The 25,513-nt window shown below is 34.1% G+C and overlaps 3 protein-coding genes across 6 annotated transcripts; 1 reads left to right on the forward strand and 2 right to left on the reverse strand.

Annotated features, from left to right (window-relative positions):
* The first annotated feature begins 692 nt into the window (after positions 1-692).
* LOC100775919 (magnesium-chelatase subunit ChlD, chloroplastic) lies at positions 693-10,402 on the forward strand. 4 transcript variants are annotated; one of them, XM_003517468.5, is made up of 15 exons: positions 693-1,054; positions 1,219-1,397; positions 1,914-1,998; positions 2,125-2,441; positions 2,928-3,051; positions 4,679-4,771; positions 5,819-5,914; positions 6,275-6,409; positions 7,025-7,225; positions 7,502-7,657; positions 8,151-8,258; positions 8,697-8,831; positions 9,133-9,294; positions 9,920-10,040; positions 10,129-10,402. In XM_003517468.5, the coding sequence occupies exons 1-15, from the start codon at positions 800-802 to the stop codon at positions 10,212-10,214; spliced, it is 2,253 nt and encodes a 750-aa protein (XP_003517516.1). In that variant the 5' UTR covers positions 693-799; the 3' UTR covers positions 10,215-10,402. The 4 variants fall into 4 exon arrangements, with proteins under 4 accessions (XP_003517516.1, XP_006573816.1, XP_040873313.1 ...); XM_041017379.1 differs by lacking the exon at positions 693-1,054 and having other exon boundaries at positions 1,384-1,402; XM_006573752.4 differs by lacking the exon at positions 693-1,054 and having other exon boundaries at positions 1,395-1,502.
* Positions 10,403-10,710: 308 nt separating this feature from the next.
* On the reverse strand, positions 10,711-15,942 carry LOC100776466 (THUMP domain-containing protein 1 homolog). The gene is made up of 7 exons (XM_003517469.5): positions 15,781-15,942; positions 15,568-15,687; positions 14,656-15,135; positions 13,519-13,658; positions 13,329-13,449; positions 11,657-11,797; positions 10,711-11,058 (listed from the first exon to the last, which is right to left on the reverse strand). Exons 1-7 carry the CDS (start codon positions 15,847-15,849, stop codon positions 10,975-10,977), a joined length of 1,155 nt encoding a protein of 384 aa, XP_003517517.1. The 5' UTR covers positions 15,850-15,942; the 3' UTR covers positions 10,711-10,974.
* Positions 15,943-18,731: 2,789 nt separating this feature from the next.
* Positions 18,732-23,666, reverse strand: LOC100776994 (hexokinase-3). Its single transcript, XM_003517470.5, has 9 exons — positions 23,119-23,666; positions 22,087-22,237; positions 21,817-21,996; positions 21,295-21,369; positions 20,532-20,687; positions 20,363-20,461; positions 20,164-20,291; positions 19,405-19,486; positions 18,732-19,308 (listed from the first exon to the last, which is right to left on the reverse strand). Exons 1-9 carry the CDS (start codon positions 23,388-23,390, stop codon positions 18,955-18,957), a joined length of 1,497 nt encoding a protein of 498 aa, XP_003517518.1. The 5' UTR covers positions 23,391-23,666; the 3' UTR covers positions 18,732-18,954.
* Between the last annotated feature and the right edge of the window lie 1,847 nt (positions 23,667-25,513).

The raw sequence follows: 25,513 nt of genomic DNA on the forward strand, positions 1-25,513 counted from the left end.
TTCACTTTCATTTTTCATTCATGTTCCAACTTCCAAACTACAGTATTTCTAATGGTAAAATTACATTTTTAGTCCCCTTAATTGTTTTTAATTTCAATTTTAATCACTTCTAAATTTATTTACAAATTTAGTTCTTCATTTATGTCAAATCCTATAAATGTGATCTTGAATCTCAGATTTAAACGTTGACGATACAAAGAAACATTAATTATTATGTGTTACGTTTTGATTGAACATGAAAAGGTGGGCCTAAGAGACAATTCTAACATTTCTTTATTTATTGTCTAATCCAAACGTAACATGTGATCCTCAATATTTCTTTGTGACAGTCAACTTGAAATTTAAACTTGATAACTACATTTATAAGATTTGATATAATTAAAGACTAAATTCATGAATAAATTTTAAGAGAAACTAAAATCAAAATTAAAGAAAACTAGAAGAAAAGTTGTGGTGAGAAGGCGTGGCCTGTGAGGCTGTGACCAATGGAAACATACCACTCTCCATCAACCAAATTTAACAATGATTGCCAGAACCAGTTTATTATTTATATATACAAAATTTATACATACAATTGGGTATAACTAACAGAGTATTACACGTGGCTCACGTAATTTTTTTTTTCTTATCCAACATCTTTACTAATTCGAAATTGGATTAAATAAGTTTGATCAAGTTACTATAGATGCTGAATCATTTGGTTAAAGCAATTTATTTAATTTAAAATAAAGCAGGGGAAGGAAGGGATAAGATTATAAGGTTTGGGTGGAATTGAGTGAAGAGACAGTGGTCTCATGAAATGGGTTTCGCTTTGGCATTCACAGCTTCTTCTACTTGCTGCTCAAATCTACAATCTCAGTCTCTGTTATTCGCTGCTGCTGCATTGAGATCAAAACCGTGTCTCTCTCTCTGCAACACTTATCGACCCAAACGCATTCGGAAGCGTTCTCCAATTGTTGGCGCTCAATCTGAAAACGGAGCTCTCGTTACTTCCGAGAAGCCTGGCACTAATTACGGAAGACAATACTTCCCCCTCGCTGCTGTTGTAGGCCAAGTAATCATCAATCTCTCTGCTTCTTTCCTTCAAATTCTGTATATCTTTGTTTTCTTAGCTTGCGTTAAGTGTGTTTATTGTTATCTTCGTCAATGTGGCATTGCCTTCTAAATGTAAAATCTTGACTCTTGAATCTTACAAGTTCCAATTGTTTTGTTTTGCAGGATGCTATAAAAACTGCTCTTTTACTTGGGGCCATTGACCCTGGGATTGGAGGAATTGCCATATCAGGAAAGCGAGGAACTGCCAAAACTGTAATGGCACGTGGACTGCATGCAATACTGCCTCCTATTGAAGTAGTAGTAGGTTCCATAGCCAATGCGGATCCGACCTGCCCAGAAGAGTAAGGTCACTGGTTTCTTCCATTTATAAGAAAAAGTTTACAAGTTTTGAGAAGTAAAAAAAACTTGACTATTCTAATGCGTGGAGGCAAAGCCAATACGAAAAGGTGACGTTGCTTTTTATGTCATAAAAATAGATAAGATCTTAAGGGAGGAACACATTAATGTTCTAGTCTTATGGGTGTGATTTTGTTCATACTGTTTCAGTGGAATATGATTTGGTCATTCATAATTGATAATGCTGCGGTGATGTGAATTGTTCGTATTGTGTATTCGCTTGCTCAATTTGCATGTGTCATCTTGGAGACATACCAACTCAGCCTAGTAGTTAGAACTAGCAATAGTGAATCCCTTGGAAGCTGTTGCATTCCTCTCTTTTTAATTGGGATGAAGCAATTTTTGTTGATCCCTTCTTTCCTTTTTATCCTTGAGTCTTTGACTTAGAAACTGTCTTGTAATCTTTTCTTTCCTTTGTTCCTTTATTTTAAATTTATAGATCAAGAGGTTAATATGTGTAGGTGGGAAGATGGTCTTACAGAATGCCTGGAATATGATTCTGCTGGAAATATTAAAACTCGTATTATCAAGTCTCCCTTTGTTCAGGTACTGTTCAGCAAGTAAGCTTTGCAAATATTTCATTATGTTCAGTCACCCAAGATCATTTTTCTTTTTACTATCAGTGAAGAAATTCTTTTTCTACTGAAAAAAACATGCTTATTTATACTTCAGATTCCTCTTGGAATCACGGAGGACAGACTCATTGGATCGGTTGATGTTGAGGAGTCTGTGAAAACAGGCACAACTGTTTTCCAGCCAGGCTTGCTTGCAGAAGCTCATAGAGGTGTTTTATATGTTGATGAAATTAATCTTTTGGATGAGGGTATCAGTAATTTGCTCCTTAATGTATTGAGTGAAGGAGTAAATACTGTTGAAAGAGAGGGGATCAGTTTCAAGCACCCTTGCAGGCCCCTTCTCATTGCCACCTATAACCCAGAAGAGGGTGCTGTTCGTGAACATCTGCTGGACCGCATTGCGATTAATTTAAGGTATTGGTGTCTGTAATTGACTTTTTAAGCCTCCCATTGGTTCACAAAGGATGTTCACTGTGGGGATGGGGAGAGTAGGATAAAGCATTTCCTGAAATAGAAAACTTTCTCAACAAGTTAAATACCAAACAAGCAACTTTTAGAGTTTGATTAAAAATGTCATGAAACAATCATTCTATTACCATCTGTCCACACTGAAGCTGTCCTCACTCCTCAATTTATGAAATTCTTTTACAAGTTCTCTGCCTCCATTTCCAGCCCCCTCTATGCTCCTTGTTCTTTTATTTTATGTTATTTCTGTTTCTCTCTCTCTCTCTCTCTCTAGCATCTGACGTCGTAATAAGAACCTTGGAAAAACTTCTTAAATTACCATAAATAAAAAAAGACTAAATGGGTAAAGAAAAACCCTGACTCAATACATATGTAATGGAATGAATTATCAAACTTTTGATCACCTCTCTTATTTCTAGATGCACCCTTCTGCAGTGCAGATCTTCCAATGAGTTTTGAAAACCGTGTTGCAGCTGTTGGAATTGCCACAGAGTTTCAGGAGAACAGTAGCCAAGTATTTGAGATGGTCGAAGAGGAAACAGACAATGCAAAAACTCAGGTATGTTTAGGGAAATAATAAAAACTGAATTAGAAAGGTGAAGAACAAATAGAAATGAATAGAAATTTTATTGAATATCAATCTCCTTGAATGTGAATTAGGATGATTTCAGAATCAAGAGGGAAATGAAAAAAAATTAAAAAAATGAGTTACAAATAGGTATCTCTCACAACCCCAGGAAATCCGAGAGTCTTTTCTCTCCTCCCAACCTCTACTCCAAATCCAAACCAATCTCTATTATTTCCCTCCTACTATTTGTTCCCTCTCATCTCCCTCTCCTAATTCAGTTAGAATCTCTAACTAACTAACCAACTGTTACTTCTGTTGTCAACGACTTGAACTGAGCCTAATTTGTTCACAGCAAAAACTGACCCAATTTCTATTCCCCTGTAATCACCCTTATTCATCCTAACAGACAGTCATACACCTTTTTAAATTTGGTCTGCTAACCGGAAAATAAATAGTAAAGAAAGTATTTGTTAAGATGTCTCACATAGGCTATCAATGTGGCCATAATACTTATAAGGCTTGGGCTATTCTCCTCCTTTGAGCTACCTTATTAAGTCTTGATGTTGGACCACTTGTGGACGTCTAGTCTTGCAATCTTCATGTTCCAAATGTCCTCTCTTGCAAAATTAACGATCTAGTTATCCTACATTGGGTATGGATATGGTAAAAATACTTCTTATAAGGCTTGTAGAATCCTCCTTCCTTGTGTTATTTTTTGGGGTTGAGTTAGGCTTGATCTTTTTTAATGTGATATTAGAGCCTATCCAATTTTGATGTTGGGCCAATGTGCACGAGGTTGTAAAGATGTCCCACATAACAAGGAAAATGGCCAATGTACTTTTGTAGTCGTATCACTTGAGCTAGCTTGAGGTTGAACTAGACTCGATCAATTTCTAATATGGTATCAAAGTCTATCAAGTTCTTATGTTCAACTACCCATGATGTTGGAGTTATAAAGTTGGCTAGGTGGTTAAAGGGAGAAGGGGGGAGGGAGTGGTCATGGGTTCAAATCTCTCCCACTAACAAAAACTAACAAAGTAACAACTAACATTTGCCGATAAAAATAAAAAAAAAGCTACCCATGGATGTTTGGTCTTGCAAACTTCATGTTCTAGATGTCCAATCCTAGATGTGCAAGTGTGTGTTAAGATGTCCCACATCAACTAGGTGTATGACCAAAATACTCCTTTTAAGGCTTGAGCAATCTCCCCCCCCCCCCCCCCCCCCCCCCATTGAGCTACCCTTTGGGGTTGAGTAGGACTGATTTATTTTAAATAGTATTTCTTAAGGCTAATCTAAACTTAGGAAACAAAATTCCTTAAGGAGTTCTGTTTGTTATTCAAGTTACATAAACTTATCCTGTAAGGTTGTAAACATTGACAATTAGGTTCACATTCTTTACATCATTTTCACAAAACCAATGGGGCTAAAGATAGATAGGTAGGACCTACAGGAATGAATAAAAATTCTCTGTTTTTAAATTGAGTCCCCTATGTGAGATTTTGTACACCCGACAACTAAATTACTGATTTTATAATGTATGTCAGTCTAGTCTCCACTTCCTCTGCTATTATAATTTCTTTTCTGTTTAACTTTGCTTAATATTTACCTAGTGCAGATCATCTTGGCCAGAGAGTATCTAAAAGATGTTACTCTGAACAGAGATCAATTAAAATACCTGGTTATTGAAGCTTTACGGGGTGGTTGCCAGGTAAATTAACTGCAATTCTTTCTACACTTAGGCAAAAACTTTTTATATGGCACATTTGATGTATGCAACAGATATCCGAAGTTACATCCATTTTCTGTCTCTCAAGGAAATTAATTGATTCTACTGTGCTATGATTAAATCAGCTCCTGATTGCTTCATTTGTCTGCTAATTGCAGATAAAGACATCCTTCCAAATTTTTGCTATATTAATATTAAATTATTAATCATTTTGTGAAGCTTCAAACCATCCAAGAAAGAGAGGTGTATCAAGTGAGAGGAGTGTCTATATGAGAGAGTGAGAGGAGTAAACATGACCACTTAAAAAGTTATTTAATGATCATATGACAACTTAAAAAAGTCACATGACATCATCTTTTAATCCTAACCTTTTATGATTTGATTCAATGGTCATGATTAACTCTTCTCCCTCCCATAATAAAAGTTCTCTCACTTGATATGCTCCCTATTATAGCTTGCAACATATGATTTTGTTCATAATTATCTCATCTACTTTCAAGGTTTTGCTGGCTTTTTAGGTGATTCTGTACATTGTAAATTTAAGAAATTTTTTGTATGCATTATACTGATTTCTGAGTTGGGGTTATTAAATAACATGTCTTTCTTATGCCAAAATAAGGTTCTTCCTTCCCTTAAACTGCTTTATTGTTTTGGCATTAATTCATGAGTATATTTGAATATGTGTGTGCTAGTCTAAGTAGTTTTGGGCATGTAAATTATACTTGTCAAAGGGAAGAGCAAGAGAGAGGAAGAACTAGGATATATAAAAGAGATAAGTTATAGATCTCTTGCTTCAATATATAATTTCAAAATTTTGAATTGGTGATACCATGGGAGAGTTAAAACAAATATTTAAAACATTCTGACTGACACTTTGTCATTCTACAAATACTCTATTAGTCTATTCAACAGAAAAATCAACAATTAATTGTTTTACTTATCACTCATTGCAGTAGTTTGGAGATCAACCCAGTTTGCAAATCATTATCATGTTGATTGATAATTTTGAATACTTGTTATGAACAACAGGGACATAGAGCTGAGCTATTTGCTGCCCGTGTTGCAAAGTGCTTAGCTGCTCTGGAGGGACGGGAAAAGGTTTATGTGGATGACCTAAAAAAAGCTGTAAGCTTCCTTTGAAGTTTGAATACAAAATTTTGGTACATAGTTTCAATAGTTTTTCATTATTTTGGAAAGAGATCCTGAAGGTTAGGGTTTTATCCTAGCTTTAGAACTTAGCTCTAATGCTCTGTGTATGTGTGTGTGTGAGAGAGAGAAGATTTGTGAAAACTAAATGATATATCCTATCTTGATCATAGTTATGCTCTCTTTATATTTATACTAATGAATTTTGATTAAGTACATTTAGTAAAATTAGTAGAAACCCATCCCAATAGCATTCATTTCATACTTTGCTATTTTACTTTTTTGAAAATAATAAAGAACCTATCTGATAAATTGTTTATCTTACATTTTCTGATACAGGTAGAATTGGTCATTCTACCCCGGTCAATCATTACTGAGAGCCCACCAGATCAACAAAATCAGCCTCCCCCCCCTCCACCTCCTCCACAAAATCAAGAATCAGGCGAAGAACAGAATGAAGAGGAAGAACAAGAGGTTGAGTTAAACCATCTCTCAAATAATTTTTTTTAGGACAATCCCTTTTTAAAAAGTATTAGATTTTGGTCCATTTACTGGTGAATATTATCTATGTCAAATTGTCACCCTGTAGTTTCCTTTCTTTTAAAATGAATGTTTGTGTATGGACTATGGACTTATTTGCATAAGATTTCATGAATGAAATCGTTGAGATCCCATATTTATAGATATAGCCAAAGTAGAGCTTATACAGATTTGCTTCATAAGTTAACTTTTTGGCTTAAATTAGGCTCAACCTAAATTGAAGATGGTATCACCACCTATCCTAGATCTAATATTGGGTTGCCCTCAACTGTCCAAAAAATCTACCTGGTGCGGTTTTCCTAGTGCAATCCTAGATCCACGACTTTTAGTGCAATAAAAAAAAATTCAGTCCAACAATCTCTACATTCCAAATGGCCAATCCTGAGCATGAGCAGAATGTGTTGAGATCTTACCTCGACTATTAGATATGGTGGAAGTAAACCTTATAAAAGACTTGACAATCTTTTCCGTATGAGTTAGCTATGCTTTTAAGTTTTAACATCCACCTTGGTTTACTCGTAAAATTTTAAATATTGTCTTTCTAAACAGGATGACAAGGATGAAGAGAATGAACAACAGCAAGAACAATTACCTGAAGAGTTTATCTTTGATGCTGAAGGTGGCTTGGTAGATGAAAAACTCCTCTTCTTTGCCCAGCAAGCACAGAGACGCCGCGGGAGGGCTGGAAGGGCAAAAAATGTAATATTTTCAGAGGATAGAGGCCGATACATCAAGCCAATGCTTCCAAAGGTTAGTACTCCTAAGTCCTAACCCCATTTGTTTGTCCTATATTTGAAAGAGCAAGTATCAAATATAGCTGGTTTGCTGTTGAAATTTTTTTAAAGGAATTTTAGTGAATGCTGTTCAGTTGTATAATTGAATGATTTGATCTGTGTTTGTATCCAATTGCATTAATATCAGTGTATTCTAATTTCACTATTGTAATTCCCATTAACTAGTTATCTTTGATTGCCACTTGTATTGTATAGGCTTTTTTTCCACAACAAATGTTGTTACTGTTTGCAGGGCCCTGTAAAGAGATTAGCTGTAGATGCAACCCTTAGAGCTGCTGCACCTTATCAAAAATTGCGAAGGGAAAAAGACTCAGGAAACAGTAGAAAAGTATTTGTGGAGAAAACGGACATGAGGGCAAAGAGAATGGCACGTAAGGCAGGAGCATTGGTACGTATGTTCTCTCATTCAGAACTTGCATTTACAGTAATTAATTTGAAATCAAAATATAAAGAATTATTCTTCTAAAGCGTTCTCATCTTTCCTTATCATCTTCTTATTCTTCTCCTATTATCTCTATCCTCTTCACTTTTATTTTTTAAAATAGTTCTACAATTTTGCATGCATCTTACTGTGTGCTTGTGTCTAGTTAGCAATTGTTTTGTTGCTATACAAAGCCTTAAAGGTGTCTTACTGTCGATATGATAGTAATTAAACTGTTCTGATGTTCTTATAGGATTTAAATATCAATATTATTGCAGCTGTATTTAGCCAGAGGAATTAATTTCATATCAAAAAAATTTGTTTGACTATGGAATATAATTTCAATCTCAAAGGTAGTCTATTGTGAAGTTTGCTAAGAAAGCAATTATGAAAGAAATATTTAACTTGTTTGTGGTAAGATTTTATGCATTTTGTTTTTAAAGAATCTTAATAATTGCAGGTGATATTTGTGGTTGATGCAAGTGGAAGCATGGCATTGAACAGGATGCAGAATGCAAAAGGTGCAGCACTTAAGCTTCTGGCTGAAAGTTATACAAGCAGGGATCAGGTGAGTAGGCCATGTAATGTTTTAAAATTAGGAATTTATTTATAATTGATTTATGAATGAAAATGAACTGTAAAATTATTCTCAGAAATTACTTATACCAATCCACCCTGTAGGTTTCACGTATGAATTCTCATACAGAAGACAAAACTTGTAGTTTGACAGAAGAGACTTGTTATACCCTCTTAATGGGGAATTAGTGCATGGATTGGTACTTGTTTTCAGTGTTAACCTGTGCATCGCTCTGGTTACAGATACCGCCATGATATGCATATTGATTCCATTGCAAATCCTTGAACCAGAATCACTGTTATAATGGAACTATTGTGGAACATATAATGTTCAATTGATGATATGCTGGAGTAAACAGAAAGCGCGACTCATTTTTATGATGCTGTTTAAATAATCTTATTTCAAATAATTATTGCTCTTGTTAAATAGGTCTCTATAATTCCATTCCGTGGAGATGCAGCTGAAGTTCTTCTGCCACCTTCTAGATCAATTGCAATGGCAAGGAAACGTCTTGAGAGGCTTCCATGTGGTGGAGGGTCCCCACTTGCTCATGGTCTTACAACGGTATGCAGATTTTTTACATGTCATGTTTATTACGTTAATATATTCAAAGTTTTGAACAAAAAGTTTTACCACTGTTAAATTTATTGAACCGTGGACTTCGATTTATATTGCTGTGAACCTGTTTTTAATGTTTTAAATGATTTACTGACCAAAAAATATATTTTAAATGATTTCCTAATATTGACATTTTTAAGGAAAAAGGGATTACCGGTTATATGAAAATGTGACTTCTGGATCACATTTTAATTGGTTTAGCTAAGTCTTTTTAAGCTTATTAATTCTTATTTATGAAAATATTTAGGCTGTTAGAGTTGGATTAAATGCGGAGAAAAGTGGTGACGTTGGACGTGTGATGATTGTTGCAATCACTGATGGCAGAGCCAATATATCATTGAAAAGGTCGACTGACCCTGAAGTTGCCGCAGCTACTGATGCCCCAAAACCTTCAGCACAAGAATTGAAGGTAGTGTTAAGCTTTGTAATTGGACTCATAGTTACTTTCAAATGACACGATTCTTAACTGTCATTTTCTGTTTTGTCATTTGTGTGTGGTGGTGGTTGGTGGGGGGGTTGGGGAGGAAGTGGGTTAGCGATCGGGGCTTAAGTAAAGGGGTAGTATGAACCTGCATCCTCATCAAGGATCAGGCATGTGGGTACCATCATGACAAATTACCAATGGCATGTGGAAGCCATTTTCTGACACCAAAACTTTTTAGAACATGTTATCTAGTTAGTGTGGAAGCCAATGATATTAAATTCAAGAGCGGTAATGCTCTTTCTAATAATATAATTAGTGTACATTTACACCATTCCTTTGAGGTTCCATTATCTATTTACCATTTTGTAATGAACGTGGGGTGGATTAGTAACACGTGAGATAGAAACAATACGTTTTATTAATGTTTTCTTGTCTCCTTTATTTTAAGGCAAAACATTAGGCATTATTTTTATTCTTTAATTTTTTTAGCAAGCATTTACTTATGATCTTTTGAAATTTGTACGAATTGGGAGGATTTACATATATATTACTTGTTTAGTTCTAACTTGTCTGAGTCTGAACTAACTGTTAACTTTGTTTTAATATAAAGGATGAAATTCTTGAGGTGGCTGGGAAGATTTATAAAGCAGGAATGTCTCTCCTTGTCATCGACACTGAAAATAAGTTTGTCTCAACGGGTTTCGCCAAGGAGATTGCTAGAGTTGCCCAAGGTTTGTGTACTACAATTCTACTGAATCGATGTGTTTAGTATCTTCAATAGAAGAAAACATTATTCATAAAAATAATTTAATACTGCAGGCAAGTATTATTATCTGCCAAATGCTTCAGACGCTGTTATCTCATCGGCAACAAAGGAAGCTTTATCAGCTTTGAAAAGTTCATGAAACCTTGTAAAAATAAAGCAGTCAAACATCACTTCCCCCTTTGGTCGTAAATGTTAATGTAAATCATGCAAACTATGTTATGATGGGAAGAACGCATGTTGTAATAACCAGGAGCAATTTTGAATCATACCAATGCTAACAAACCATAGACATGATAATGATCAGTGTTGTGTTGGCTAATTCCAAAAGATTTAAGTGAGCTCAATGGCATTTCAGTATTTAAAGCATAATTACTAATGAAATTTACCTTCAAAATTATTAAATAATATTATGTGGCAGTAGCACTTTGGCATTTCTAATTTTAAAGCATAATTATCTAGAAACCTTAGCCAATGTAACAATAATCTTGATTTATGCCTGTGCCAGCCAATCTTGTAGACATGACGATCCAAGTCATAAAGAGAATGATTGCAAATTCTAAAGGATTTAGGTTGCGCACATCGGGACTCCAATTTTTAAAGCATAAATTGCCATGGAATGGAGGAATTCTAAAATATTTTTGTGAATCTCAACGGCTGAAATTCAATTTAAAAATATTGTAAATCCAACTATGATATTTAAATGGATTGAGCGTATATAACTCTACTTCCATGTAAGGGTTTCTCGTTTGATTTGTGAGAACTTACTAACTACACTCAGTCAAAGGAGACTAGCTGCAAGAGTCATCTAATCTAACACTTAACCAAATGACAACAACAGTCACAGACCAGAGTATCAACATGAAGCAAAAGGGAAAGGTACTATAATGCTGCAAGAAGGCTTAGTCTTTACGTGATGTTAACTGCCTCAGATTGTACTTGGAAAGCTCCTTATATTTCTCAATGACCCCGATCAAGCACACAGTCTGCCACGCAAAACAGGATGATGATGCATTAGTTAGTTCTATGTCAAACTGAGACAACATAAAAAATTACATACTATGAAGCGAAAACTACAGCACTGTGGTTAAGTGTCGATTCGAAAAATGGTACATCAAAACAAAATTCAGCATTCAAAAAGAAATGCAGTTATAACTTTTCAAGGTGTATATGCCCAAACTATGCAAGTGCTTTTAGGTGACAAATTAGTTTTCTTTTCTAATAGCGAAGAATTGGTATTTAGTGAAAATAGAAGTATAAAATACACTTTTTGATTGACAAATTAGTTTTTTTTTTCTAATAGCGAATTTATTTAACAATTTTCAAGAAAGCCATTAAAAATTGCATAGATTTCACAGTAACACTAAGCGGACAATTTGGTGGGTCAGTTAAGCAAGTAAATATAATAGCAGTCAATTTGAAAAGATAAATGAAGGATAATAATGTGACACGTCATGACAAGCACTTCACAACATAGCTGCTGCCAAGGAAGAGAAAAATCACGTGATGAGTACACAAGATAAGCATTAAGCAGACATGACATACAGTTTAACTTAAATTCCAGACACACCATGGCTTTCTTACCCTGGCAATTTCAACTACTATAGTTTTATCAGGATTTTTGAGATCAACTTTATGGGGTCCAGGAACTGACTTTGCCACAGCATCGATGATTTCCATCCTGTCAACACCAGTATTTGCCCGTGCCTCATACAGTACAGCAAACTACAAACAAAAAAGCAAGTCAAGCTACAGACAAAAGGACCCGGCCATAGAAAGAAAAGAACTGAGCATAAACTTAGTTAACTTGTAGTACAAATTAGACATAAGATAGTATCTAAATGAGCAAATCTACAATAATGAAATTAGTTTTCCAGAGAGCTTGAAAGGACCCAACCTACTGTTGTAAACATAAAGCACAATGCACATGCCAAATTTCATCTTGGTCAAATACTAGACTCTGGATATAAGAATTGGAGTTTAAGTTTTAGAATAACAATTTCAATTCTAATTCTTCTGATAAGTCATTAAAAAAAACTTCGTACCCCATTGCCCGGAGGCTCTTCGCTATGCGAAGGTATGGGGGAGGGATGTTGTACGCAGCCTTACCCTTGCATATGCAAAGAGGCTGTTTCCGAATTCGAACCCATGACCAACAAGTCACCAAGGCACAACTTTACCGCTGCACCAAGTCATTCAGAATCATAAAATTGGATTGGATTCTATATACAGTCACCACCGTAATTTTTAATAATAATATATTTCCATGGTTTAGGTCTATGAACTACACTTCTGTAAAGAAAATGTGTATCACTATTAACATAATTGAAATTTTAATAGATATAAATAAAATGGCTTTATTGTACTGATGGCAGCAAGGAATGGTAGTAGTAAGCAGCATAGTTAATATTGGAGACAATGACAATGGCAGCAATGTGCAATGGTAGCTTTGGCAACAGTGCCAACAGTACAAGAGACAATATAGGTGGTGCTGATCGTGGCCACAGGGAGCACAGGTGATACATGGTGTTAAATGTTAATACCAATGGTAATGATGAAAACGGTGGTAACAGCATTAAACTTAAACAGTCTAATACAGAGTTTTTTTATAAAAAAAAATGGTTTTTGGGTCTGGGTTCAGAATTGTGAAGGATTTTATTTTGTTGTTTTCAAATAAAAAGGAATTGTTTTTCAATTCTATAAAATAATAACATGAAAATTTACAATTTGTGGCCCAAGTTCTAATTTCAAATTAAGATCCCTAAGCACCCAAATGGAGCCTTAATTATTTCATTCACAAGACATCAAAATGAAAGAACTTGTCCCCCTGCTCCCTTCAACAGGAAAAAAAAAACAAGTAAATAAAAAAAATTCTTGGAACGGCTTGTTTGCGTCTTTGTTATGTTTTAGAAAATTTAAGTTCTTGAATGCAGTGACAACCAGTTATTGAATGGTGCACTTCGTTAAAGACGCATTTAAGCATTTAACTATAGAGAGTTTCAAGAATTTTTAAGGCAGTAAAGATAGCTTTCCAGGAGTATTCTCAATCTTCGCAACCTTGGCAGTAAGTCTCACTGAGTGTAGAAGTTGGAGCATTAGGTAAAAATATCATTGTTAAATATGGCTAATTTACTATAAATATACCTACCCAGCTATATTAATTTCATAATATTAACATTGGAAACATTTGTGTAGTTTGGAATGCATGCTAAAAATAAAATGTAATACAAACTGAAACACTAATAGATAGTATTACCTTGAGTGGATTTTGAGTTTCCACAGGAAAGTACTGTTCCACAAGAGGCTTGATTGTTCTTGAAATTTCCTCCTTTGAAGCATAACATGAGACTTCAATTGGCAAAATTCTCAAAATAAACCTAGAAGTAGTCAACACTGCGTTAGTGTTTCTGTGGTTATAGATAGAGAAAGAGATACTACAAATATACCTTGACATATGTTTCCCTGTTGATGCTGCTGATGTCACTATCCGGTGAACTATATCCTTGGGGCTTCGGTCTCCATCTTTCTTCCGCATTTGAACAAATACTACACCATTACAACCAGAATCAAGCTTGACAAAGCGCCTCTGTGGGAAGAAAAAAAGACCCTTAGCAAACCACACAAATAAAAAATGGACAAGTAATGTTGAAACAAATCCTAGGGCTTCAATGTCAGCCCAAGTGCCCTCAAATCATACTCTAACACAAAATGAACTGAAGAATTACATGCTGTGTCTTTCTACATCCTAATATTCACCCAAAAATAAACTCTACTGAGGAAAAATGATAAATATTAAAGCTATCCCGCTACTAATTAATTATTAAAAGTCGAAAGCAGCGACTATTTTAGACATCCGGATGATTCTACTCTCAGACAATTTTAGCCCCCAAAGCATCTTTTGTGAAGATGTCAACAAATAAAGATATTCCAGAGCAATTTTGTACTCAAAGGATAATATTTCCAATATCACACTATATTTTCCATCTCATCATTAAAAAGAGGCAGCAGAAGACTCAGGAATTAGGGACACAACCAAAAATAAAATTAATATGAATGCCATAACCATGAAAAGAAAATAAAACAAGGACAGAGGAACCAAGAGGCCATTTGATTTGAGAAAATATTCTCTGTTTCATTTTTTGTTTTTACTTTTAACTACATAAATGTCACCTTGTTTTTACTTTGTCCTTTTATTTTCAAAAGTATGTACATAAAACAATAAAAATAGTAAAAGTTATTTTTACTCTTTCCTATCTAAATCTTTGGGGGGGAAAAACAATATAAATAAGGTGGTGTTTTTGTAATTAAAAGTAAAATAAGAAAATAAAGAACATTTTCTCAAAGCAAACAGGCCCTAATGTCTTCCTGTATGATTACAGACCTCAGCATTAGTTGCACAAATATGTTCACGTGTTTCTGAATGCTACATATGTAGGGAATTCTGAGAAAAACTATTATCAGCAGATAGGCCACAAAAATGATTGGGTGAACCCAGAAAATATTAGAAATGTAAGATCCGTGAGCCAAGCTTTTTGCAGTAACAGAATAAAATAATATGCAGCACATTAGTCTTATCAAGTCACCTTATTCTTGTCTCCCAATTCTTTGAATTCTTCTTCAATTAACTTATCAATAGACTTGTGTTCCACTTTGTCACTAAAATTACATGCAGGCACGTTTGTTTTGCAGCACTGTTTCACAGCTGGTAGATCATCTGCTGTCCCTTTTGTAGTCTTAAGATTGCCATTATTCCCTTTATTATCACAAGTTTTATTTTCTTCCTGAGTGTGCGGTTCATCAACGTTATGAGGATCTGATTTTTCACCTGCTCCATCGTCATGACTGGCATTGTCGTCACTAGAAGTATCCAATTTTGGCTTTTTGTCCCCCTTTTCCTCATCCCCATCATGCACGGCCTCCTCCTCCTCCTCCTCCTCCTCCTCCTCCTCCTCCTCCTCTTCCTCACCATCACTACTAGAAGAGTCAGAATCAGCAAACGTGATTTTTTTATTTAAAGGTTTGCTGGGTAACTCCTTTTCCCCATCAACTAGCTCTTCATAAAACTGCAAGACAAACAAAACAGAAGCACGGGTGATATTATTTTACAAAGGAAGGAAAAGAAAAAAATAGTGTTCCAACCAAATACAAAATACAAATTTAAAGAAGTTGAAAAAATGAGAAAAAAAATATAATTCAAGCCTGAACTACTCTACTCTACCTGAACCAAGCCTAAACTATCTATCCCCTTAAGTAAGTATTCGCATAGAACTCGATAGAACTCAGATTAGTAAATGGCCAAAACAGTGTCTACCTTCTATGATATACTAAACTAACAATAGAATCGGCGAAAGGAAAAAGAAATAAAAAAGATTGCACTAATTGAAATTTGCAATTGAATAAATTGGCATTGCTAATAGTAACTTGGTATCTGTATCTTGTTAAAATTGAAGTAATAGACTTCCGCAGCGCACATAAATTCTAGGAAGATATCATACGGAATCGAGAATATTGAGAGCTTCACGAGAGGCTTGGTGTTCTCTGCCGCCATCGCAAGTGATGAAAAAGCCTTGCACGCCAGGCCGCAGAGGGTACGAACCCTTCTTCTTCACTGCCTTCTGAAAAAAAAATTCATGAAAACAACAACCTCAGTCCTCAGCAACAAAATGAAAAGAAACTCCGAAATGCACATAACAGAAGAGGAGAGAGACATTGTGAGGAAGATAGCGTCTTCTCTTTTTGCCGTTGGCGGCGACGGCGGCGGCGGCATCGGGTGCCATAGCAGAACGAAAACAAGGGGCAAAGCTACTCAACAGCAGTTACCGCTAATTTCTATTATATATTTACAATTTACAATACACGTTCTGGGTTTTTTTCTCTCCCTATTTCTCCGCTCCAGGGGATAATAGATAGATTAAAAATATATTTACTACTGTATAATTTATTAACTTTTATGTTTTTTTTACTTTTTTAAGAATTAAGAATTAAATTATACTTAAAATATAGTGGATAGTGTTGACTTAAACTTCTTAATAAATAAATAATAGCAAAAGTGTTTTGATATTTTTTAGCATAAAAAAATAATTAGAAAAACTAACAACTATACCTCAGAGATAAGTCAGCTAACTATTTCATAAAAAATAGGTTGATAAGCCTACTTAGGTCGATAGGCTTACAACTTTTTATAGGTATTATCACTATTTTCTTCGTTTGAAATCTAACAAACTTCTCTAATATGATACGTTTACACCCTGTTTTCATTTTAAATGCCTAACATAATATTTACTTCCTTTGAAATCCAACAAACTTCACCCTGTCACTCTTGAACAACAACAAACATATTTAAGGAATTTAGGGGAAGGAGGAAGGCTAGTGGTAAAATTTTGAGTTGGTTTTTGGTTCAAGCTTGGATGTTTTGGGAGCATGACAATATTAGCAAGACTAGTTTGAGTTATGAGGATCTTGGTGAAAGCTTCCTCAATGTGAGGGATAAAAGGAGTTTGGATTTAGAACATGGTAGAAATAAAGAAAATTGCGAAAATACAAGAAGAATACAGAGAAGATTTGGGTTAAGGATATTTTTTTTTCCTCTTATTTCAACTCATAACTAGCTATGTTATGGGCCTCGTTGGTTTTGGATTTCACATAGGTTATTTCCTGCACCTACAAGCTACTTCCTGCATCTCTTTTTTGGCTTTCAAAATGACCATTCTGAAATGTAAAATTACATTTTGGAATGATTATGGATTTTGGCTTTTGGAATGACCAATCCGAAATGTAAAAATTACTTTCCAAAAAGAATGCAGGAAATAACTTGGAGGTGCAGGGAAGCAGCAGCCCCTTTGCTGGTTCCTGAAACAAAGTCAAGACCCTCTTGAAGTGACACAACCAACACTTTCATAGAAGGCCTTACAAGGCTCGTTATAAAATTTTGGGGTTGGAATATAGGAGACGATGAGGAAAAGGAGGCAATGGAAAAAGGAAAAGGATGATAAAAATCAAATGAAGAGAAATGACATTGTTTTGATGAGGTCACATTAGACACATCATTATCAAGTTATTACCATCTAGGCAAATTGGGATAACAAAATGGATTGGACTCTGTTAGTACCCATAAAAGTATTGGAGAAGGTAATTACCTACTTATAAGAACCAGAGATCAGAATGCATATTTATCCATAATTTTGTGGGAATGTGTGTAGGTACAGGTACTATGATACACATCTCGTCTTGCCTGCACATGTCATCAATATTATAGATTAATATAATTAAATTATGCTACTTAAGTAAATAATATTATATTATGCGCATACTTTGTTGTAAAAAAATAATTATATTTTTCTAATTCAATTGGCATTTTAAGACCATAGTTCATATTTTCCAATTCAAGTGTTGATGTCGTAATTGAGGTTATTAGACTAATTAAGGATCTGTTATTGATTTCATTTCATGTAAATAGTTTTTGTTAGGACAGTGAAATACAATCATGATTTTGATTTGTAAATCTCATGCTAGCACTTTTATGTTGAGACCGATATTATCCATATGCTTTCAAATAGCATTTTAGTTTTGGATTAACTTGTAAATCCTGAATAATGTTGTGCATGTAGCAAGATGGTATTAGATTTAACATACCTTATATTTGTTTCACTCTATTTAAGAATAATAGATTTATATATATGTCATCACATGATGTCCAAGTTTAATTAGGGATTTTATTAAATGATTAAAATATTAACTTTAAGTATCTTTATGTTGGATGATTATCTTTATAATATTGTTTATCCGAATTAAGTTTGGACAATTTGATATTATGTTTGTTTATTTTAAATATTATTTTACGGATACTTAAATTATTTAAGAGTGAATTTTTAATTTATTTATAGTAATTTTTTAATTAATATATTTTTATTGATTTATGAACTTTATACATAAATAAAGTACGGGTCGAGGATGTGAATATATAAGAACCCAATGAGTACTAGGATGGAAATTAAAATTATTATCCACACAGATATAAAACTAAGTGGGGATTTTTTTTTTTTTTAAACATGAATATGAAAATGAATCCTACTCAAACCCTACCCATTATCATTCCTGTATGCAACTGATCGTGCCACAAGTGCCACGTCCTTTAAGATTAACTTGGTCCAAATAATAGAAAGACGAACGTAACTTATAAAGTTGCTTATATCACAGAACCTTATGATGAGTAGTTCTTTAAGGAACTAAGGTATGCTCTGTAGTCTAATAAATAAGTCTAACTGATCTACTGAATTAAACATAATCTAATAAACAAATATTAATTATCACTATTCTGATTTTTTTTATACCAAGGTGACAATTAGTATCTTCCAAATCCAACAGAGAAGGAAAATTGTTAGGCGTGTCACTGAGGGCAGGGCAGGGCAGGGTCATCAAGCCTGCAGTGGTTAGGGGCAAGGCCTAGCAAACCAAAACTTTTGGCAACTACTAGTGCAATTTGTACAAAGTGGAGATGACAACAGAAAAACATGCGGACTAAATAATTTATTGATAAGAAAACAAGACGTATAAGCAATTTCAATCTCAAGATAGTACTCCTAGTCCTAATACTATACTATAGTATTACATCCAAATGTTCTCAACTGACAACAGATAAAAGCCATAAAACACACAACGATAAAAAAATAATAATAATCATATAAATGAAGATAACTTGGTCAAAGAATAGACGAAACCTTCCTTTATACAGAGATATTAAATATGGAGAATTAATTCTGATTTACATGGCTATACGTGTGTGTGTGCCTATATATATATATTATATATATACACACATATATATATAAATATCAAACAATTTATATATATATTTTATAGCAGGTGTACCCTCTATCCACAGTTTAGGATGAATAAGAGGCAGCAAGCAGTGCAGCCCCAATGCCGGATCCATCTTCGGTGACCTTTAGAATTACGTGCTTGGCAATATCTTCTCCCAATATTTCATTTAGAGCTTCACGCAAGTACTCCCTAAACAATGTATATTTAGAATACAATCCCCCTTCAATTGCCACAACTGTTCTTCTCATTTTCATATCACTTCTACTCCGTCCACCTGTGATACCACCACTCCCGTCCCTACCAATCTTCTTCAAGATACCAACAATACCAGCAGCTGCCAATCGAGCAGCTCTACGAGTCACCACATCACACACCTTCACCACAATTTTTCTTGCCTTCAAGGGAACATCAGGAATCTGAAACACTCACGTACAAGATAAATTATTATTAGACTATTAGCAGGTAAGGGCACTGGTTTAGGGACAAAACTTATGGTGTCTCATTTTGTTTACCTCAAATATGTCATTAAGGATTCTTGCTACTTCTCTCAAGTCAGGAGAATTATCCTCATGCATGGCAGCCATCAAAGGAGTCCTGAAATTCCATCAGGTAATAGCTTCAATTTAAGATTTCGAGGATAATGGAACAATATGCACACTATTTCAGAAATGGAGCAAAAACTTGCAAATTCCAACCACCAAGAAAATATATCTTCTAATACTAAGCCTAAGGTTTTCATTAAGGGGATCAAAGTCTATAACAATGGAGTCAGGGTCCAATAAATCCTTCCACCTTCACACCATAAATATATAGCAAATTCACTTTCCTGAAGCAATAAACCCTTGCCCGCTGGGTAATCAAAATCATGTAGCTACAAAATTTTATTACAACCAACAGGAGGAACAAGAAAAGGAAAAAAAAATCAATCCACCTTGTTTAAGGCATTAAAATTGGTCACTACTCACTAGTAATCAAAATCAAAATAGAATTGAACTATTAATAGAGAAGCCAGACTTTAAAAACAAATTAATGGAGAATACATTAGACAAACAGAAACAAATATTCAACCTCAAATAGAAGTCATAAAAGGTCATGGATCTTCAGCTTAGAAAAGATTGAGCAGATATGAAAATCCACATCAATATCAAATATCAGATAATAGCACAATACAATATGATTTACAAAAATATTTCAAGATATACACATTCAATTTCAGTTGTTGGTATGTCTTCCTTGGTATGCACCGTACATAACTGAGATTCAGTACTCACCACAGTATGAAAGGCATTGAAAGCTTGGGAGAAATTGGTCCAAACATATCCGACTCTAATGACATCTTAAGAATGACTCTTCTCACAATGTCACCAAGATACATTCCTGATATCATTTTCTCAAAACCCTGCACCCAAATCTCCAAAATTTTAGTCATGACAAATCAAGCAACAGGAGTCATCAAATGCCGAACCTCACCTGATCATTTGGATTAGGGCTCTCAGCATCCAAATCAATGTCATATGATGTTCTTGGTAAGTGAGATGACCAAAAGTTTCCCCATTCCATATTGACAACCTAAATTATAAAAGGGTTACACGGCAAGTCCAAAAGCAAAACAAAAGTGAAAAGAAGAAAGGGCAAAGACCATTCGTCCGGATGTCATAAGAAGGCCTTGACACTTGATAATAGCATCAACTCGTTCCAAATAGCAGGCATTTGTACCAGTACCAATTATAATTGCTGCAACAGTATCTGGATCATGATAATGTCCAACTGCTAATGTTCCAACAGTGTCATTAACCTGTTGAAAATGAACATGATATCATGTTTCACATAATAGTCAGTAATACAATGAAACAAAAAAAAATTATGCCAGCACACTCCCCCCCCCCCCCAAAAAAAAAAAAAACATAATTAAGGTGTATTGAAAAATAATAATTACACAACTATAGAAAGAATCACACAATTTCTGAACAAGTTTTCCACCCACATAATTAAGGAGTATTGAAAATTAATAATTACACAACTACAGAAAACATAGCACAATTTCATATAGCAAGAATGTATACGGTTGCCATTTCTACAAGTATTACCATTTATTCTTCAGTCAAAAATTATAGAATAACAGTAAAAATTGACTGTGTGAAAAAGTAGCAATTGTTCAACATGCATACCCAACTCTACATCTAGATTGATCAAATTATTGCATGGAAATGTCTTGAGACTTCATAAAAGAAAACTGAGATATCATGTAAGTACATTAAATATATACTGGAAAAACATAATTCATCCAGGCAGACATGACCTCGGAATGCACAAGACAGCTTAATCACAGTTTTGTGTAAAAATTGAGAGGTGAGGGGATACAATCATAACATAACAGTAGGTAAATGAAAGTACTTCCTTACCAATGCAGCTACCCGCACATCTAGGCCTTTCCGTGCCAATGCTTCTTGCAAACATGTTGCAACATCTCTTCCTACCTGACAACAAGCAGTTCTGTTCTTAATAAAACATGGCTATTATATTTGCACACTGCTACTGAAGGACCAAGTGCAACTTGAATAGGTTCTTCATTTCTATTTTTGTAACTATTTAAAGGGAAAAACATAAATAGCCACTTTGAAAACTAATATGGCCTGGACAGTTAAAAGGCTGCTCCGAGACCTATGTCAAATGTAACCAAAAATCGAGAATTAAATTCAACTACACTACTGATTGAATGCCTTGGAATTATAAATAGTTTTTTTATTTTGTAAAATATAAAACTAACCAAATAATAACCATGTTCAACGTCATGCATTTTTTTTAAACACACAAATTATCACTAAAATTAGTGATCAAGTTTTATGATGAATGTTAAATGAGAATTGATATCTATCACAATACATGCTTTCACGTAGAAACTGCTTGAAAGTCGTCCGACTAACCATATTTCCGATGGAAAACCCTTTTGTCCATTTGATTAAAATGCCAGAAGAAACAGACATTTGTTTCACAGGAAAGGAGAATGTAAATCCAAGCTCCCTTCTATCCTGTGAAATATTGGAACCATCTCCTTCTTTAGCAATGAATTCCTTCAATGAAGACGCAATAAAATCAAAGAGATCCTGCAAGCAGCAAAATCAATTAACCTCTATGATGCTAAGAGATCAAACAAATACCAGAGAACTCAAATTTTAGAGTCTTGATCAAGTCACCTCGCTTGTGCTAGTCATTACATGTTGGGGAATGGGTTGTCGTTCTACTTCATGTTCAAAGTCTGAAGATGGTTGACCATTTAATTGAACCCGCAAAACCCTAAAATTGGTACCCCCAAGATGAAGTGCATAATATGTTCCTCTCTCGGTCCTGATAAAAGAGAAAAAATATAAATATATCAGTTCTATATTCAATTAAACCCAACAATCCAGAAACAAAATTATAGAAACAAATCTATTTAACAAATACAACTTTGCATTCTGAACAAGACTTCTGCTCAAGCATGTTAATGACACATAAGCCTTGCCATCAATGCATGCTCATAGTAGCGCACACGGTGAATCATAAACACGTGGTAACGCTCAAAACAGGTATAAAATAAATGCAATCAAACTCCAAAAACCTTGGATTCTGTAACTCAGTCTTGCAGATTTCAGACTACCTTAAGTATTGACACAAATCATGCGTCACAGCATGGAATTTTCAAAACAGTATAGTACAGGAGCAATTTATTGGATGTTGCAAAAAAAAGTTAATATTCAACAGAACTCCCAATTCAAGAAATAATTTAATTAGAATACAACAACAGTATTGTCAATCAGTCATGGATTTTCGTATCATTGACTTTCATTATAAATTATTGTAAAAATCATTCCTAGATATATTGTGATAATTACTCTAAACTCTTCAAAAGGAATGTGACTTCACATGCTTGAAAACAATATACAATGCAGATAGGTATGAAATGTGCGAAAACCACTCGAGTGAAAACAGCAAATAAACAGTAACTTCAAGTAATTGGACTACAGCTACACGCAGCACAGCAAGACATAAAAAAACAAAAATAGGGAAAACCGTGAAAAGGCAAGCGAAATGACACTTGAACCAGAGAATCAAACGATGAGAATGGAACATTTCACGTCCAAGAGAAGGAATGCTCATCAGCATTCAGCAGCAACGTAAAAGACCCGAACTTTGTGCAATGGCACAGTTAATGGGCAAAGCAATTGGAAGAAGAAAGAGATGATTACCCATTAGGGAGATTATCGACGAATGTGAGAAGCATTTTGAGCTTGGAGCCACCTTCAGAAGCCAAACCAGCGTGCATCTCCACGGCCATGGCATCCACCACTTGCCTCAACCTCCCAACCCTAGTGGCACACCCTTCCTCCAGTTCCCTCACCACATTCGCCACTTTCTTCCACTTCCTCCGGCTCCTCACTCTCCGCCCCACCACCACCGCCGCCAACGCGCACGTCGCCACCGCCACCGTCACCGCCACCCCCAAAACCACTCTCCCCATCTCCCCCGATCAACCAATCTACATCCCTACCCCACTCTCCCCCGATTCCTCACCACCAAAACCAAACGCCGCCGTTTCAACATGCACAAAATAAAAAATAAAAAAACTCTTGCGAACCGCCGTTCGCCGGTACGATTGCACTCCGGCGAAGCCAAGTGAGTTGCCGGCGATTGAGACGTGCCGGAAAAGTGCGAAGAAAGAGAAAGGAGAGAGAGAGGGACGGCGGCTGGGTACGCAGTGGTTTTGGAATTAGGATGTGCTGGAATGAGAGGAGGACCTATATGGAAAGATTTATAAGGTGGGGGTAAAGACAGATTTGTCCTCGGATACCTTCCGATATTTCGGATTTGTCACTGTATCTCTTGGCGATCTTTTTACCGTTTATGACAGATTTTGAGGTTAATGACAACTTTGACTCGTGCCCTCTTCTCTCTTTTGGTTGTTTCTCTTTCTCCCTTTTTTTGCATTATTATGTCCTGCATATTAGACTCTCTTAGTTAAAGAGCAAATTCTAGTATACGGTATTGACAGAGAAAATGAAAAATAGTCATAATTTCAAGCCAACGAGTTTTAAGACATGTAATTGTCATAGATGAATTTTCCGTGATCGTATATGTGGGACCTCTTCCTCTTCCTTCTTTCTCTTTTTTAATTTACACATCACCCCCTCTGCATCTCAATCAAACACTGTATTCAAATTGCATATATTGAATGATCGAATTCTTATTCAGTATGAATATTTAGTTTCAAATTTTAATCAAATTAAATACTTAAACAATCCATATTTTATTCGGTTTACTTTTTAAAAAAACGAATTATTGAGAAAAAGGTATTTTCTCATTAGTGACATATCCAATATTATTAATTTAATTCTGGAAACAAAGCAACATTACAAAAAGTCATATTTTATTAATTAAATTATAATATGGTTATCTTAAATATTATCTTGTGTTTATATTTTTATCAATTTATTTGCAATAACTTTGTAATATGTTTGATTATTTTCATCATAAAATTGATGTAAAATATTTATTATCTTATCAATAATTAATCTTTGCTAAAAAAAATCTGATTGGTTGTCTTTTAATTATGTTTTTTTATCAATGAAATCATTTAAAAACATGTTTTCAAAATAAATTTATCAAGTCTCTATTTTCTTCAAATTAATATTTACTAAAAAAATATTATTTTGTTCTAAAAAAAATAGTTGTTCAAGATTATTTTATAGTATGGTTTTTTAAAAAATAAAAACACGGTCAATCATGTCCTAGGCAGAGACGGATATACGGGCAGCCAGGGCTTTAGTCCCCCCTCCCCCAAACTTCTTTGAATAATCAATATTTATATGTAGTATTATTTTTTTGTGAAAAGTTATATATTATTAATAATATATAATAATAATTAATTAATACATACTAATTAATGATAAATATCCTATTTTCAGTATAAAAAAATTAAATAATATATGATATATACTAATATACTAATTAATAATATATATACTACTTCTAGTAAAAATAAAATAAAAACAATATATTAATTAATAATTCTGATAATTAATATATATTATCACTGATTATATGTTAATCTTTTTAATACTGAAAAAAAAAATACTATTCTTTCAAATAATATATATTGTGACTAATTATAATCTAACACGAAGATATAATAATTAATAGATATAATAAAAATAGCATTTTTATATGACTTTCTATTGTTATCATCTACGTTAATTATATTTTATATATTATTATAAGTCTCATTTATTTATATATGTATATATATAATTATTAACATTTATTATTATAGATGTTGAGAAATTTGATGACTTTTAGTTATTATTATATGTGTTTGTTTTTTTATATTATGAGATTATTATTGTGAGAACAAAATATATTTCAAAACATGGAAAAAAAAATATATGAGTTGTAAGCACGTGTATATTCTTCTTGTATAATTTTAATTAAATTTTTTTAATTTTATGTGTAAAATAATAAATAATTTTATAAAACTTATTATTTATTAAATATTTATTTGTTAGAAATTAGATATTTAAATAATTAAATTAAAAAAAAAATCAAGCTTTCCCTTTGATGGTTTCCTAGTTTTGTCCCTGGTCATAA

Source organism: Glycine max, chromosome 1 (genome assembly GCF_000004515.6).
Source record: "Glycine max cultivar Williams 82 chromosome 1, Glycine_max_v4.0, whole genome shotgun sequence".
Lineage (NCBI taxonomy): Eukaryota > Viridiplantae > Streptophyta > Magnoliopsida > Fabales > Fabaceae > Glycine > Glycine max.